Source organism: Perna viridis, chromosome 6 (assembly GCF_037379345.1).
Source record: "Perna viridis isolate PV_CMFRI_1.1 ecotype Kerala chromosome 6, ASM3737934v1, whole genome shotgun sequence".
Taxonomy (NCBI): domain Eukaryota; kingdom Metazoa; phylum Mollusca; class Bivalvia; order Mytilida; family Mytilidae; genus Perna; species Perna viridis.
Window position 1 is genome coordinate 47684872 of NC_142450.1, and position 19396 is coordinate 47704267.

General features: G+C 33.9%; 1 protein-coding gene across 5 annotated transcripts in view; it reads right to left on the reverse strand.

The window, feature by feature from the left end:
- Positions 1–2649: 2649 nt before the first annotated feature.
- LOC148615336 (kyphoscoliosis peptidase-like) overlaps positions 2650–19396 on the reverse strand; it is a 56738-nt gene continuing 39991 nt past the window's right edge. Inside the window, exons 1-5 of one of the 5 annotated variants that reach the window (XM_088590238.1) lie at positions 5806–5867; positions 5419–5611; positions 5051–5166; positions 4687–4806; positions 2650–4022 (exon numbers count right to left, since the gene is read on the reverse strand). In XM_088590238.1, coding sequence (XP_088446364.1) covers positions 2720–4022; positions 4687–4806; positions 5051–5166; positions 5419–5556 — 1677 coding nt within the window. In that variant the 5' untranslated portion in view covers positions 5557–5611; positions 5806–5867 and the 3' untranslated portion in view covers positions 2650–2719. Of the gene's footprint in view, positions 4023–4686; positions 4807–5050; positions 5167–5418; positions 5715–5805; positions 5868–19396 lie in introns of those variants that run through there. The other 4 variants (XM_088590240.1, XM_088590239.1, XM_088590237.1 and 1 more) reach the window with 4 other exon arrangements.

A 19396-nucleotide genomic window follows, 5' to 3' on the forward strand; every position in this document is an offset into this window, starting at 1 on the left:
AAATTAGACCGGGTCAGTTTTGTGTGCGAAACGGTGTACCTCAATCCCATTTGTATAGTGCAACCTAACAGTTTGGAAATCATTTCTGTCTCGTTACAACAGCGTTACTCGAGTCGTCTTGCACACGGACCGACTCTATAGAGCTTTACAGCAATAGTGCTGGGGCCAAAAATAGGGGTTTTGGAATATATTTTCAGGGGTAATATGCACAGTCTCTAACAGGCCGCAATATTGGGTTGAAAATGGTATCCTGAAAGACATTACATTTTTGTCTGTGTGCTGTATTATCAAGAAAAAAAAAACCGTCTAAATCGCCTAGATTTGTGTCTCTTGTTAGAAAACTGGTTTTCGCTACCTTTACATATAACATCATGTGGCAGAACATATCTCTGGTTCATTGAATAAAATTACTGATTCTTTATCTCGTTCTGATTGGCATAAAATTCAGAACCTTTGCCCAGAAGTGAACGAAAATTGGGTAGAAATTCCAGACCATCTATGGATGGATTTGTACCAATTAGACGATATTTGGCCAGTCCCCCTTTACGACATACTGCACTTTATCGCATATCTTTCTAATTTTCAGTTTTCCGCGTCGACTGTTCTTACATACATATCTGGCATCAGTTATTTTCAACGAATAAACGGATATAGCGACAATGGTAAATCGTTTAAATGTTAGAGGGATTCAAAAGGAAAATCCCACAAAACCCGGATATCCGTATCCCAACTTCAATCGATGTATTGAGTAGATTAATTCGCTCTTCCCGAGCGTTTGTCATTCAATATTCGAATCGACATTAGATTAGCATTTTTCGTCTTGCATCGAGTTTAGGAGATCGCGGCCGATAGCAATGCGTGGGACAACTCTCTAGAAATTTTGCATACAATTCGCTTATGTGATGTACCATTTCAAAAACAAAATCACACTGATGAATTACATTTCAAAAGAAGAAGCTCAAAAACCGACCATTTGTCCAGTTCAACTAATCTTATTATGTGCACACAACGAAACCACTCTATTTGTCCAGTTAGGCTTTTAAAACGATATTTAGAAATTCGTAATTGTGTGCCACAAATTTCAAACCTATATCTACATTTCGACGAGAGCAATTGAACACGTTATCAATTTTCTTCCATGTTGCAAAAAACGTTCTTTTGTGAAATCCATGGCCACTATAGACCAAATTCATTCAGAATTTGTGGTGCAACTGAGACTACGTGACTCGGTTTTTATGATGAAACTATCAAGGAATGGGGCCGTTGGTAATCGGACCCATATCAAACATATATACTTTTAAGCATGTAAAATTACTATATATTACGAAAATACATATGGTATATTTTTGAATTTCTTCATATTATTTGGTCCTGATAGAATATGGATTGTAGGATCCTCGGTTGTGTATTGAGCAAACAAACGAGCGTTTAGCTGACCCGGAGGACAGCAGCTTAACTTAAAACAAATGAGGATGCTATACGTCATAGATGGGTATTAGGGGGATGAGGTGGGCAACAATTGAACAAGGTAATCGAGGGTAACGTGGAAAGGCTTTCTTCCCCGTCCCGTCTTTCATAATAATACAGGTGGGATCAAATGAACTTGGTAATACTGTCTTACTGCAGGGATTGGTATTTACTGATATGTAAAATGGTGGTCTTTTTTGTCATCAGAGAAATCGGTTGTTACCAATTCGGAATCTTTGAACTTCTTTGAAAACTCCGGAGAGTTCGTTTAAATATTTGCTATCGTATCTAGGCTCGTTTTCCATGGTCTCTCAAGCCGTATGTTATTATGGGACCGACCAGGAGGATTGTAGCTTTTACCGGTACCAGTAAAGCAGGGCTTGGCTTGCCCCCTTACTAAATAGGCGGTCTAACTTTTGTCATCTTGCCATATCATGTTCACGCAATTACCTTTCACTGTGGCCGTATCTTCCACCTAAAAATATTGTGTTTTTCCATGCCAAATGAATCTTTTGATAAAGATGCCATAAACCTTAGAAACGTAAAATCTGTATATTAAAACAAATTGCGGAAATGTAATGAGTGATAGTAACTTAAGCTACAAGATATACACACATTCTATTTGAACTTGTCGACGTTACAAACAATTCTTATCTCGCACATTTTTAATTCTAAAATAGGTAAGGTAATATTATGATGCTTGAAAATGAATTTCATCATTTAAAGATTTCTTAGATATGACATTTCCGATACGAATTGTTTCTCTCCACCAAGAGGACATATTTATTTCAGTTTTCATTTTGTAAGTGTATTATCCCATTACCGTCAGAATAATATGAAAAAGGAGAATTGCTTACCTAAAGGAAAACAGAAATTTTACTTTTCAGTTGTAACATCTTGAGAAGCCAGAATTTTCTTTTGAGTTTACTGATTGTTTTCTAAATGTTGTTACGTGTTACTGTTTGGTATTGATGCCGTATGCAATAGTTGGTATTGAGAATTGTTTAATTTTTTTCTGGCTTGAACATAATATGTTATAGCTATCAAACACATCCATTACATCATACTTTTCTGTTTTTTTTTAAGAGTAACCAAGGGAACCAATGTTAAGGCGGTAATCAAAAGAATGTAATCCAGGGACAAACACCAGACATGGAAAACAGATATACACAACAATAATAACTGAATTTCACTTTTAAATTATAATGATAAATATGAACAAGCTATCCTCCAAAACGTGAAACAGAATTTTTTAGTTAATGATGAATTCATATAAGGCAGAGCTTGAGCTGGCCCCTTCAACCTTTCCATATATTGTTACGGTACCAGATTGTTTTGTATTCACAATAACTTTCCAAACGTTAGCAGAATCTTCGTTGATAATCTTATATTTACCGCTTGCCTTTACGAGCAAATTGACGAGTTTTGGACTCGAAAATTGGATCTTCACTTCTGAATTTGCTGCAATATTTCTTGTTAGTGGCATTAGTAGCTGACAGTTGTATTCTGTTGTTGTAGAGTATGTTTGTGGAAAGGGCGCTATAAGTTGTGAGGCTTTCATGTTCTGTATTAACAGAGTACATGCTTCACTGTATGATGGGTCATCACCAACTTTGCTAAACATCACAAGTTTGTAATAACCCTTCTTTCGAAGACGAACTCTGACTTTCACGTTGTTGTCACGGCTTTCGATCATTGAAAATCCATTTTCCTTGCAATCATTTGAGTCATATAATGAAACAAGCACGTTAGTAAAAGACAGTGTTTTCATTTCTAAAGTGTATTCCCCGTCATTACTGGTATGGAACGGCTTCAATTTCTTAAATACGAAACCCCTTTCCTCGAAGTCTGGTTTCAGTCCATAGTACTGCTTATATTTTGGAAATGGTTCAAAATTTCTGTATGGCGATTCACAGTCGACAACATATTTAACAAGATGAGGACACGAACCTTCGGAGTTTTTCGATCCATAGACGTCCAAGAAGTACCTACCAGTTGCCTTAGGATGTATTTTGATGGTGAACTGGGATCTCGTGTCTTGTTCAATCATAACACATTGGCCGTTACTTTCTCCATTCTCATTATAAAAATCGTACATAATCTGTTTCAATGGATTGTTACTCGAATCAAGAACGAGCTCACTAGAGTTCTTCACTTTGATAACTTCATACGCATGATTTGGAAAGTGAACGCCTAGTACCCTGGCTTCTGATGAAAGTTTAACCCTCTTTGAAAACTCTTCAATAGAGACTGGTTGTTTTAGAAGTTGCCAATGTTTACTTTTCTCGGTGTTATTTTCCATGTATGGGAAATGATCGTGTATAAAATTCTCTGGCGATGTTAGGAAATAGAAATTAGTGAACCTTTTGACAGATTTCCTGTCATTTCCCATAAAGCCACGCCCCCATGTTGCGTCTATTAAATACCACGAACCTTGGAGTTGGACAGCATTCCAAGCGTGATTTGTTTTGGTATTGTACGATATGACGCTTCCAGGACTATGACCGTATCCCTTTGCATATCCACTCAATTTTTTACACGTGATATTTTCTGCCCTGATGAGAAAAGACATAAAATGTTTGAGTCTTTGATTTAATCTATAAACATACAAAACATACGAAGGTTATATATGATGTGCATTATATTGCTAATCCATTGCCTTAAAAGTCTGTTTGAAAGGCAAATATTGAAGAAAAACAGTTATATTCCACCTTAACACGACTTGACAGCTAATATAAACAATTTTGCTGAACGAAAATTGCTGAATTTAGACGAGTATACGTTTCACAACTAAATACTGTATGTCGCTTGTTCTATTCGAACATACAGTCACTGACGGTATACATCTATTTACTGTGAGGCATTGTTCATTACAAGACGAAATCCCCCGTATAAGAAATTGTTAATACATGATTTAATGAAACTTTCTTTTATATTCTGTGTTAGAGTATGAAAACATTTTTCTCATTTCATCTTCGTGCATTTATTCTCAGTTAAGTTCATATTAAAATTCAAATAATTCCAAAAATAAAATCAAATTTTATTAACAAACCAATTATTAAGATTTGGATTTGAATTTATTAAGAAAGGTTCTTATTCATGAAAAGACTATGCGAACTATTTTGGTTTTCGGTTTTTAGTATAAACTACCGCAAACTAGCTTAATTTGATATAACCTGTTCAAAAATTTTAATTAATGTATCTATACATATAGCGTACTCGCACAATGCAAGAAATAAATTGGAAAATCCTTCACAAACAGTCTTCCCGTATCGAAGTACATCTTCAGCGTCAGTTTTTGCCGATATCACATCACTGAAATAAGCTTCTGCATCATAACTGAATTAAAAGACAAAAAACAAATACAAACAAAACAAAACAGCAAACAAAATCACGGTTTTTATCTTAAGATTGTATGATCATATACACTTTCTATACACAGGCGTTCATGACACGTGAAAAAACGGCACTACGAGCTGTTAAAACAGAAAAGAGCAACGTATTTAAAATCGAGCAAAAAATGAGAAAAAGGTCATTAGAAACACTGACCAATAGTGCCGCAATTATCAAACTTTTTTCTTACCTGATATTTTCGCTAATCCAAACATAAAATGCTCGAACAATATCAAAGTTGTCATTCGCAGAAGAAGCAAGGTAACTGGCAAGAAGTTGTATGGAAGTCTTTACAGTTGCTGGGGCCTGAAAGGACAATAAAGGTATTAAGTAAGCTAGTTGTACTTTAATGTTTCAATTAATTATTGAATTGTAATATGTTCATCAATAAAAGGTATTTAAACGGATAATTTATGTTTTTTTTTATCAAACTATAAATGAACTCTCCGATATACATAAGCATATTCACAATAGATATTTCTCTTGTGGTGAAAGGGGATTCATTCAAAATATTTTAAGAAAAGTCAATGAAAAGTTGAATGATGAACTTTGAATTACCTTCCGAGCATGATCGTCAATCAATCTAAACTTGGCGTAATCGAATGGTTTCTGGGCGAATGAACGTTGATTAGTGCTATCATTCACTTTTTTCACTGCATGATCTAAGGTTGTTGATGATGAACAGGAACATCCCATACTCAAAATAATTTATAGTTGTAAAACCACCTAGATTTGCTATGCCGATACACCACTAAACAGAAAAATTCAATGTCATAACATTTAAGCAAAATATTTTGTAAACATATTTCATGACACCAGTTTTGTTAAGAAATATTTCGATTGATAAATACAAAAAAGGAGTTGATTCCATGCATGAAGTATACTTTGATACAAAAAAATGTATATATTATAGATTACACAGCTATTTCAGTACAATTTACTTACTAACATGCAGATTGAAACGATATCATATGTAAAACAACTAATTAACTTTTATACGAATTTTGTAATGTAATCAACTGCAACGCATTTTCTTTGTTTATGTGCACAGGACTAAAATAACCTAAGATAAACTATTCAATGGTTCTCGTAATCAAGTTGAAACACAATTGTCTATGCTTAATTCGTTACAATATATCAAGGAAGTTAAAATCAACTTTTTTTCCTTTCTGATTTATTATATATGGGAGTCGGGTATATCCCTTTTCCGTCATTCAAAATAGGCAAAATAGGGGATACTTAGCTTTATTTTTTTCATTTCAAAGTTCGAGTCCGCGGAGGGATCGACCAAAAATCTGCATCGCAAATTTGACAGTTCTAACATCGTTGGGAATTTTTCAGACCTTTCTATACGTTTACATATCTTCTCTGTGTCAATTTGATCCGATGGAGCAGTGTAGCGAATAGAGTCATCACATTCTAAGATGTCTGTATAATATTAATTTGTTGTGACATGCATCATTAATTTGATCCTCTATCCTACACAATAACACCTATATGAACAGTCCCGTACTACCATACATCGTGTACTAAGTTACAGCCCTAGATTAATACTACGAGGAGGAATGACCCGGCCAGCGAAATATATATTTTATAGCCAAGCTATAGCCCAGGCGGTGTTGCCATAGATGTCACAGCGGTACGAGTTCGAGTCCCGCATCCCGCGGAGGGAACGACCAAAATGTTGCATCGCAAATTTGACAGTTCTAACATCTTTGGGAATTTTTCAGACCTCTGGGTATATATACAAGTCTTAAGGATTGTACAACGATACCGATAAAGATGTTAATACACTATAAAAAAATATATTATGAGCAAAATTTTCAGTCAACAAATGACCTTCTTCAGTGCCTTAAATAAACTAAGTGTGTATGAAAGTAAATGGACTGTGAACACAACTCACTACGTAATCAGGTGAAAACCTGTGACGTAAAAAAATTATTGACAGTTAACGAAGATCTTGAACATTGTGTTATAGACACACGCTGTGTTTTGATCTTGAACACTGAACTATAAAACTAAAAATATTTACAAACACTGTAATAAGAAACTATACAAAATAGGAAGAACTTAATGTTTTTTGTTAATTCCGTGTGGTTGTAAAATACGGGGTTCTTTTATCCAAAATCCCTCCCGCTTCACTCTCTGTAGATCACCCCAGATCGTGTTTTGTTCCACGATGCAGATTTTCATTTTGTTGAAATCATCGAGGCAGTGGTTTGGTAAGCACTGTTGCCTCACTTGGAGTGAAGGAGTTTTTGTTAGGTCGCTCCTGTGTGCGTTCAAGCGAGTGTGGAAAGGCTGTTTAGATTCACCAACATATTGCAGGCCACAGATGGGGCAGTGGTGCAAATATATTACATTAACACTCTTGCAGTGCACGTTACAAAATATTTTGTTGATTTTCCCAGGGACTGTGCTGTGAATAATAACGAGAGATGCATTTGGTTGCGACATTTGCACCTTTTGTCACTACAGGAGCGACTCTCGCCTGGAGTCAAGTTGGGCTTAGATATATCAGCCCTCACAAGCAGACTACGCAAACTATCTGGCTGTCTGGAAGCAACCATATGTGGTTCGGGAAAGACTTTGGATAATGTTGCGTTTCTCTCGACAGAGGCCCAGTGCTCATGAATGGTATTGTGGCGTTTTTCAAAGGCAGGGGTGGTATATTAGAACACAAGGGGTTCTTTTACAATTTTTCTTTGTCTTGTACTGTAACTACTTCTTGGGATACTGTGAATTTTTTGTAAAGCCTTCTTTGATGGTCTCCATCAAAAGTAAAATTATTCTTTTTTAAAACCATTGTAAGTAAAGTGACTAGGCAGGGAATGTTGGTATAGAGAGAAGTGACATCCATAGTGACCAGAGTGGTGTTTGGTGGAAGGGGATTCAGAGCCTGCATCTTCTGTAAGTAATCAGTCGTATCTTTTATAAATGATGGAAGATTTCCAACATTTGAGCGTAGATGAAAGTCCACGAATTCCGAAATTTTCTTTGTTGGATGGCCGTCAGCAGAGACTATAGGTCTACCTGGGTTGTTGACTTTGTGAACATTGTGATTCCAGCCAATATCTGCTACTGAAAATTGTGGTGTTAATTGATAACTGATTTTTATAAAGTCGCAAAATCATTCGGTATCCATGAAATAAGGAGCTTGTGAACAATATATTAGTAAAAAAATTGAAAAAGTAACGTACAAACTGTTAATAATGTTACTATTTTTACTACAGTTTTTGAATAAACGCTCTTACTAAATATTTTCAACAATAAGAAAATGCTTTATGAGCCTTTGAAGGCCGTCTAACTGTACTTGGACTTATGTTTGTACATTATGATTATGTTAAAGCGGGTTGCAATTAAACAATAAAAAATATTTACTCTATGCCTCGATTTTCTTGTTTTGTGTCTTTACTCAATAGTGGGGGACATAAATACATGATTAGCGATGAAAGGTAAATTTTAAATTTATCCTACACATGAACAAATCAAAAAGATATTAAAAACTTTACAAATTATCTGATTCACAGCAGTATCGACAAAATCGGTAAAGACTATCGGTTTACCTATTCCTGTTATTGTGACAAAATGATAGTGAAGGGTCATTACAAAGCCTTTACAACAATTTTGTTGACAAATTTGCACTTTCAGTACTTTTTGAATTACTTTATATCTTTAAATTAAAAAGTAAACAATGAAAGAGTAATCAATTGAACCGAGATTCTTATGGAGATAAACATAAATTAATCCAGGGAAATATACCAAACAGGGAAATCATATACACAACAAAATAGATAAAACAACTAAAATAGAAAGTACATAGCCACGAAAGTAAAAAGCAACTGGGACTCCACAAAACATGTAACAGGTAAACAGGTATGGTAAGGTTCCTCTGCTTTTCTAGAAACACCCACCGAGTTACTCATAAAAAGGTCAAGTCCGAGGTAGACAAAAGAGGAAAGAAAAAATATGACACAATAAATCGGTTCTCATGGTACAGATTGATACACCGTAACGATCCATGAGTTTAGGATGACGACCATAAAAAATCTATAGTGACTACTTCAATCTTATAGCAACATAAGCCCGTTTCAGAGGCCTAATTGCAAGAAGTCATATCGCGGTGCAAAAAGCTTGCGTAGTTACGGCAAGCTCTGGCATAATATAAAATTTCCATACGCAGGTGCTGATGGGATGTTGCCACAGATGAAAGGTAGGTTGACAATACGGATTAGAAAAATCTGCCTTCAAACCTTTAGTAAACAAGGGGTTGGGTTTCCACAGTTTTCACAGGGATAATTAACGATAACTATGAACAACGACACATACACAAGACAAAATATGGTTCTCTTACTTGATGTGTACTTTTCAATTTAAAAAAAAATAATTTGCATTTGTTTCGTTATATCTATATTTTTTATTTCTCTTCATTCCTTTTATAGGTGTTGATAATATCGAAGATATGTATAATATTTTGCACTCTATAGATATTGTATATTAACTATGAAGGAGGAACATGGACTTTGGTCTGTTTTTAAAACCCGTTCTTACTTCTTTAAAAATTTGTCGTAAAACAATTACTGTACTTTGAATATGTGTAATTGTTTTGCAGCTAAAGTATTTAAGAAAACTTCGTTATGCTTGCAATAGAAACAATGGTCTAGAACAATTCCTCCCGAACGTTTTTATTCCAGCCAATATCTGCTACTGAACATTGTGGTGTTAACTGATAACTGATTTTTTCTAAAGTCGCAACAAAAATGGTGTCCATGAAAGGCACTTTCATAGCGCAAACTTGATAAATTAAATTCGATCTAGAGGTAGGGGATTTTAAACACAAGAGAAAAGGAGCAGGTGAACAACATATTAATCGACAAATTTGAAAAGCAGTTGACTATGACATTAAAATATTTGTAAGTTTCTTTTCTCACTTGCTGAAGATTGCGTTCAGTATGTTTCTAAGTAACATGTATGACAAATTACCTGATGAAACAGTCCAGTTATTCAGAGATTTTTCCTGGAAATATCTTAGACTGACGGTAATTTCATGAAAAGGGGAAGAAGTGGTAATTACAAAATTCTCGAATGATAGGCAAAATCACCAAGAATGGTTAAAAGGGAAAGTCCATAAAACAAATGGCGATATCAAAACCGACAGGTAGGATATAACAACCGCAATAGTCCTGACGTGGTAGAGGCTTTCACGGAAATTGAGGGCTTACCATGTTTTATAGCGCGCTAAAACTATCATTCCCCTTTGGTAAATTGTTCCCGGTACAATGTATATTGCAATACAAACAGGCAGCACAAAATTACCACTGTACAGAAGATAAATCCATCGGTTGTAATCTTCTTTGCATACAGTATTTGTCAATTAAATCTGGATATCAGAAATAAATCTAAATCGCGTGGGATATGAGATGCATGTTACAATACGATAGTCATTTGATTATCATATGTTAATTATGGCTTGAAAACATATAATAATCATATGGTGCTCGGTTGATATGATAGTCATATGATGCAAACCATATGATTCTCATGTGTGGCACATTTGCCTGTATAACAAAGCTAAGGGTAAATAACAAAGAAATCTCCGGCACCCAAGTGAAATATTGTAGGCTCTATAACGATGCTTATACCTAAGAGTCCCTTGTCTTTCATTTTCTGACGGTATTTGATACTTATTTTCAATTTTGGAATAGATTTTGTTATAAATACGTCTATTTGAGAATTCACTTGTATTTACTGACGTCATTAAAAGTTTTGTTGTGACGTCACAAGATTTTGGTGTTTTATTCTCACCTATGGGTGAACTAAGGAAATCTCACATGATTAAAAGTATCTTTGTGTTATAAATAAAAAAAAGAAACATATTTATAAAAATGGGGACTCGTATTCAATAACTTAATGTTTTTGGTAATTGAAAATAATAAGCGTTTCTCAAAGCTCATGGAGGCTTTCGGAGTAAATAGTCAAGAAAAGAATTTAAAAAAGGGAAATAAATAAGTTCATTCATGCTTGCTATTCACTGCCATTGGGTTCCTGTGGTTGTGCTTTGAACTTTGTGTGTGTGTGTGTGTGTGTGTGTGTGTGTGTGTGTGTGGAGGGACTTCTAATATGTGATACACTGATGCTGCTCTATAGCCCTGGATTTAGATATTTATATTTTAAAATCCCCTTTCTCACATTTATGGCAGTTCTAACTAGCAGACTCAGGATATATTTTGTCTTTTTTTAAATTATAGGTACATGTATCGCATTTCAAATGTATGTATAGCAAATTTATCTAAAAAGGACACAAATATTATCATTGTAGTACAATTACATAATTTGTAAGTTTTTGTATTTTTTGTTAGTAAAAATCATTTCAAATATTGTTTACAACAATAGAGCAGATTGCTGGTGCCGTTAATATAACGAATGACGAATCAAAGTCAGCCCAGGCATACTAGCCACAGCAATAATGATTATTAATTGATTACAAATTCATATAATGTCCAATATGACCCGGTTCCTGTTGTGTTTCCGGATATTTTAATGTTCCAGAGTCTTCAGTTTTAACAATTATTTCCAAACCTTGTTTGAACAGTCGTGAATGATATCATATTTTCCGTTTTCCTTTATAAGCAATTTTTCTATTACTGATCTCATAAATTCAATCTGAACTTCGGAATTTCCTGGTATCATTCTCGTTAGTGGCGTGAGTAACTGACATTTGTACTCGGATGTCGTAGAGTAAGTGTAAGGAAATGGTGATTCTAGTTTCGTTTCCCCAAGGTTGTGTATTAGAAGTCTGCACGCGACAGTGTAAGAAGTGTCATCGCCAACTCGACTGAAAATAACAAGTATGTAATATCCTTTTTTTTTCGTAGACGGGTTCTGACTCTTAAATACTTATCTCTCTTTTCAACTAAAGAAAATTCTTCTTTCTCTTTGTCACTCTGATTATACAACGTTGTAAGTATATCTGGAGATATGGATGTTTTCCATGTTCGTGTTTTTATCATATGAAATTATATCTCCAGGTTTGTGATTATGTCCTTTAGCACAACCAGAAATCTTTTTACATATGACATCTCCAGCACAGCAAGTACAATTATTCATAATATAAAATTGGGGAAAACGTAGGTCAAGCTACAAAATTGCTGTATTTTATATGACGAACGTCACAGAAATGTACATTTTTCTTTGTTAAATATCTGATAAATTTATTACAATTGGTTATTTTAAGAAACATTTTAAAGTTGAATTCAAAGTTTTGCTTTCGTTTTGTTTTTATACTTGTAGGTTCTTACTTGCATTAGGCTAAAAACAAATTTGCATAGCCTTAGCAAACACTTTTTCCGCATCTTAAAACACCATCGGCATCAGTAACTGCTGATATAACATCGCTGAAGTAAGATTCCACGTCATAGCAACATTTAGATCAAAATATGAACATGTAAGATTTATATACGTAAGTATCGTTTTCTAAAAATTACGTTTACGTGTAGTATGATTGGTGTTATTATACTATTCACATAAGTATTTAAAAAAACCACGAACGTCTGAAATCAAAGCTTAAATCATGTTTGAAGATTGTAAAACAAACGCTTCAAAAGGGTGAAAATAACAATGAAATAATAAAGAAATAACAAAGAAGCGTACTATTAAAACATTATATCTTTTTTGTACATGCTCAACAGAGAAAGTATATCATTTAACATCATAATGGATTACATCTTTTGAAATTATGTTTGTAGAAGTCGGAGACTGGACTGGAAACCACTACTTCACCCAAACAGCTACCCTTCCTTGTCCATGAGGACAAACATAGAAAGAAAAAAACATCAAACAAATAGTCTTCCTGACTGTGGGCAAAATGATGCATTGTAGTGCCTTTTTAGTTATTATACTACCTGATATTTTCGTATATCCAGACATAAAATGCACGAACAACCTCCAATTTATTCTCAGTACAAGATGTCAAATATTCAACAAGGTTTACAAGTGATTTTTTTACCCATTATGGTGCCTTAAATATATTTAAATGTAAGCATACATAAATAAATAATGTCTTCCTTCAAAGAAACCAACAGACGAAAATATTATTCGACATTTGCTATTCAATTTTAAGAAAACCCAAGTAGATTTGCGTATTATTTTAGAAAAAGGGTGAAGTCGAATAAAACCTGTTTTAAATCAATCCAATTCAAATATTAAACTTATGTCTTTGCATTTAGATGAAACGACACATGTATTCAAAGTTAAAACAAACAAAACAATTTGACCAACAACAGTCAATGCTCTGCTAAATCAAGCAATTCAGTGTTAAAATATGAACTTTTATCTGTGGTGAGACAAAATTCTGTAAGCAATGGTCAGAGCATAAAGTAATGTTCATAGTCTTTCTTTTTTTATAGTAGTTTCAAAGGTAACTATTAGATAATTTCCATCTATGTACATGTATAATAAACACTTTTTAATCCAGTGTTCATAAACAAGAGTTTATTGTAGAATTTAAGGTTCTCATTATTCCAAATTATGTACTTTCTGATGTCAGCAAACGATTTTGGTATTTTTTTCTCCCCTACTGCTAAGCATCAGGATGTAAAGACTAGTTTATAAAATTCTGCGATTTCTTTCAAAGCAATGTCTGAAAGCTTCTGTAGTGATGACTTCAATCTTGTAGCAACATAACCCTGTTCCAGAAGCTTATTTGTTTGACTTCTAGCGCGATACAAAAATTGATATGTAAACTCCATACGCAGGTGCTGAAGGGATGTTGCCATTATACAGACTTGTTGCCATCATTTTGGATATTGGTTTTCCACAGACTTTTTAAACCAGTTTATGTGAAAAGTCAAAATGAAGAAAAACGATCATTTCTTCCACTACCGTTTGTCAATAATGGTATAGATGCACTTAATTTGGCTAACATCCTCCATCACAAAAACGTTACCAACAAATTCCCCCATATTTCAAAGACAAATCCATGCCAATTTTTTCATATTCCTATACTTCACCCATTGCATCCAAAATTTTCAATGATAAAAGGCTATTGCAGAACCTCGAGATTGAGGACTTCAAGGCTAAACCACCTGACAGTTCTTGCAAAACCTCTCCATTCAAATATGGTCCTTGTGGTCACGTCGTTACGGGAGATTTAACCATATTCGAAAATGAATCTCTGCGTAATATCCTTTCTAAAGGTCCCAAGTACTGTGAACCACGCTCCATAAATTGGAATTATAACTTTAAAGTTCTTATGGATGCCTTCGAGGACTGTGCAAGGAAATGGATAAAACGAGAACAAGAAGACATTGATTCTCTGTCGGAGTGGTTAAAGGCCGTGAGGTCTTTAATTTATAAACGAATGAAAGTTTTAAGTAGATCAAAGAGTGCCAGGCTACATCAGTTTTGAAAGACCCAGATGTAGCAAAAACATTGTCTACTATACATGACAAATATGTTGTCGTACCAGCAGACAAAGCCCAAAACAACATTGTTTTTGTCTGCAAAACGTTTTACATCCAATGTTTATTGTCGGAGGTAGACGTAGAAAATATTAGCAGTGATAAGACCTATACTGCTACCACTCTCTCCAAAGAAGAGATTCTGGAAAACCATAAATCTGTGCTATCCTCTTTTGGTCTCTTTACCAAAGACTACGATTGTGATTTACCGTCTATGTACTGGATTTCTAAACTCCACAAGAATCCATGCAAACAACGTTACACTGCTTGATCTGCGAAATATACCACCAAACCTCTTTCAAAACTTTAAAGTTCCATATTCACAGCTGTCAAAGAGGGTTTGCAGTCCTTCCACAACACACAACACTTGTTACTCCCGTAGTGGTAATAATTCAATGCGGATCCAGAAAAATTTGAAGGATCTTTAGGAGACAATCAGTTCAAGACTATTATTAGAATATAATAGCTTTAAAGCCTATGATTTTTCCACACTGTATATTTCTATTCCACATACTAAGTTAAAATCCCGACTTAAAAACATTATACATCGTTGCTTTTCCAAAAAAGATGGTACACCTAGATACAAATATATAGTTCTTGGTAGAGATTCTTCATACTTTGTAAGAAATAAATCCAAATCATCTTCCAAATATACAGAAGAAGATGTTTACTAAATGCTGGAATTTTTAATCTACAGCATATTTGTCCAATGTGGTGGACACGTATTTCAACAAACGGTCGGCATTCCAATGGGAACAAATTGTGCTCCTCTACTTGCTGACATACTCCATCACTCTTATGAGGCTGACTTTATAGCTGATCTGATCCAAAAGAAAAGATATCGTTAAGCTTGATCTTTTAATCTCAGTTTCCGCTATATAGATGACGTATTATCATTAAACAATCCTAGTTTTTTGGCATTTTCGCATCTGCCCCAAAGAACTTGAGATAAAGAATAATACAGACACTGTGAGGTCAGCCTCATATCTTGACCTACACTTAGAAATCGACGGTAGATGAAAATGATTGACCAAACTTTACGACAAACGTCATGATTTTTCATTCAAAATTGTCAACTTTCCTTTCATTTGTGACAACATCCCTTCAGCACCTGCGTATGGAGTGTGCATGTCACAACTCATACGTTATGCCAGAGTTTGCCGAATCTACGCAGACTTTTTGTATCGCGCTAGAATTCTAACAAACAGGCTTCTGGAGCAGGTTTATGTTGCTACAAAATTGAAATCATCACTAAAAAAATTTTATGGTCGTAATCATGAACTCGTGGATCGTTATGGTGTATCCATCTGCGCCATGAAAACTTATTTGTTCAATATGTCATAGTTTTCCTTTCCTCTTTCGTCTACTCCGGATTTGACTTTTTATGAGCAACTCGGCGGATGTTTCTAGAAAAGCAGAGGACGCTTACCCTACCGGTGCACCTGGTCCATGCTCCCAGTTTTTAGTGGAGTCCGAGTTGCTCATTTGCTTTTGTTACCTTGTATTTATGATTTTAGTTACTTTATGTTCTTTTATGTTCTGGAATACATTCTTTTGATTACCACTATAACCTTGGTTCCTTTGATTATTCTTTTAAAGATAATACGTCATATATATAGCGGAAACTGAGATCAAAGGATAAACGATATTCTGTCTTTCTTTCAAAGGAGTGAAGTAGCTTCTGATGTTAATCATACTTAACCTCTCTTTATTCTGCAAATTGATTATTCAATTTTTTAACCTTATCTAGTTCATCATCCCATATAAATTTGAAACATTCGTTTTCTTATTGCTTTCAACTACTTTTCCGAAATTGTTAATGAGCTTCCGATGAATGTAAATACAGGTATAAATAACGTCTGAGTTGTACGAATTTTACCTAGTAAGTGAGATTTCATTTCCTCCATTAAATTGTCTATTTAATCAAGTTTACTTTCCCTGTTTTATGTTTCGCACTCAATTTGCAGTGGCCAAAAAGTTTTCAAAATGCTTTAATTGGTTTATCTGTTTAGTTTCTTCCTCCCATTTTGTCCTTTTATTGTTGTTTTAAAATTTATTCCCTTAGTCAATCTAATTTATTTCTATTTATAAACAACCATGAAAATGATCCCCATATTTCTATTTCATTCATTGCTAATTTTACATCTATCTTCTATTTACAAAATAAAGTAGTATCATCAACGAAATGAGCAATTTTGACATTATGTGTATCATTTTCAGGTTACATATTAAAACGTTTTATATTTTGATTTCCGCTTAATCGCTGTGCCATTATTTCGACTGACATCACATATAAAAGGGCAGATAGGGGACAACCCTGTCTAATAGCCCATCAGTTTTAAAATGTTTCTGATATAAATTCGTTATCCGTTATAGGAAATTCAGTGTATAAAGTTTTAATCCATCTAATGAAATTAAATCAAAAATGTATGACAGTGGTTAACATGAAATTCCATTAGAGTTAATGAAATGCTGACGCAAAGTAAAAAAATACTATGCAACCTCAATTCGTAAGTATTTTCATAATCAATTACTCATTGTTTTAGGACTGATATCCAAAAAAAAATTGGGTAAGAAACCATTTAATATGCACTTCCTCATACCCTTGATTCAGGAGTCGCGTCTGTTACACAGACATTTATTGCGTTAAATGGAATCAGAGTAGTTAGTACTTGCTCTAGCGTAGGGGATCAATTGCAAAATGTAAACACCAAATGCAGGAGTTGAAAGGATATTGCTGTACAGGAAAAGAAAATTTATTATGTTAAAATTACAGTGGACTTTTTATTAAATTTATCATAAATTTTAGTGCTTAACCGACCGCCGTTTTCAAATTCGAGATATAGGTCTAACTTCGAGATGTAGGTCAAATTCGAGGGGTAGGTCTAAAAAGGTCTAAAAAAAGGTGCATGTGGGACGATAAATTGTTCAAGGATTAAGGGCTATCTTTTTAAAAAGAACACTTGTTATTTGCGAGTAAGGAAGTTTCTGTTCCATATAACCCTTATTTAAAATTTGTATAATTATATATTAAAGTTGTCCCAGAAATGACTATAGAATCTAGCGTAAATTCCATCTAACCTTGGAGGTCTATTTAATTTCATGGAATGAATAGATGATGTGTATTTATCGACTGATATAAGACTATCACAAATCGACATTTGTTCACTATTTAGCTTATTTTCAATTGACGTTTCATTTATAAACCTATCACTTAGTATTTTGTGGGGATTTTTAGTAGAATATAAGTTATTATAGTTTTCCCTTTTCGATCAAATATTTTGGTCCGTATTAACATTGTGTGTGATCTTCTATTTTCTGTTAAGTTCAAAATTTTAAATGTGTCTTTATTTTTCTAATTCCTTAATAAAGAGGTTTTTTCTTATCAATTTAATCCGCTTTCCCTCGATTTGATTTATCCAAGTTACTATTGGTATGTTTTGCCTATCTTTTAATTTTTCAAGGTCGTTTTCTAGTTCTACCAAGATTTTTGCGATCTTCTTGCCTTCCTCTTACAATATACTATTGTTATATCTTCCACATCAAGTTTAAAAAATTTCCAACTTGTTGTTTCATCATCTGAATTATTACCATCATTAAAATATTGTACAACATGGTTATTTATTTTTATTATATATTCTGTTTCTTCAAAAACTGAACTAATTAATTTTTAGGAACTACATCTTCATCAGTTTAATTTTTAATTTGAATTTAAAAACACACTGAGATGGTCAGTTAGGTTTACAATAGTGGGTTTTATTATGCACATTCTATCAACTGAATAAATTCACTTCTTGTTAATGACTAAGAAAAGAACATATATGGTGGAACCTAAGAAATGCACCAACGTACGACCTAAATTCAATATAGTAAATAATAAAAATGTCCTCAGTAAACACACCTTTAACTAAGCTGTGGAAGACCCCGTCTACAAAGAAATTAGCCTTAGAAGTAATCGTCCACTACTATTACTATACAATTAAAGCAAGAAATATATGTACAAACATTGGAACCACGATAAGTAACTGTTGGTACGAGATCTCAATTAATTCCCCTTGACTTTTCGTTGTTTACGAATATAGTTCCCTTTTTAGTGTGTTTCTTCCTGATTTTTTTTCTTTGCTGTCATAAACTTTATTGCTTAGTATTAACTGTAGAAATGTAGGGCAAGGATCAAATTTACAAGTTTTTTTTTCATTCTGTAATTTTATGTGGAAGTTGTGATTTCGTCCTTTGAAAGAAGGTCAAAATTTAGGACATTTGGCAGTGGTCACTTTTCATGTCTACGGGGTCTCCGAAGCAAAGTTGCTAAAAATAAAATATGATGGTAAATTTTTCTGGCATTCTTATAGAAATCTCCTTTTATAGATGTTTCCATATTGGTGAAGTTTGAATGAGTTTGAAGCGGTGGAATTTTTTTATATGTCAAGATGGGTCTGTTGAAATGCACTATGAAATTAATTGTGTCCTCTTACCTGTTGTTAATAAATAAATGGAAATAAAACGATAATGATTCGTTTGATCACATAAACTTAAGATATATAGGTTTTAAATATAGAGCAGTGATCGATAAGTGAAAAATTTTATAAAACATACCTTTCTAACATGCTCATCTATTTGTTTAAGCTTCTCAAAATCGATTGAAAAATTCTTTGCGTGTTTGTTTCGCTACTCTGGATTTTTTTTCTATCACTTCTGGTGTTGCATTCTGATCCTTTACGGGTAATGATTACGTAACAAAAGATGTTCCAGTAGAAATATGTGTGGCTTCCTCTTGGTGTACTTTTTCTATAGTTTTTGACAGCGGATAATCTTTTACTTCTTCATCTTGAGTTTTCCCTATTTTTTCCAAATTATTGTAGGTGTTAATGTTGATTTGAATCGAGTGTTCCTTTTCGTTTCTGTCTTCACCATTTCCTTTACTTTCTTTTTCATTTATTATCCGTGTCATCTGTGTTCACAACATCCAACTTTTTGTGTTCTTTAATTGCAAGAACTGTCATTTCTGATACCACCGCTTCATTACCTACGTTCTTTCGATTGCCACATTGACTTTCTTCATCTTCAATTGTTTCTTT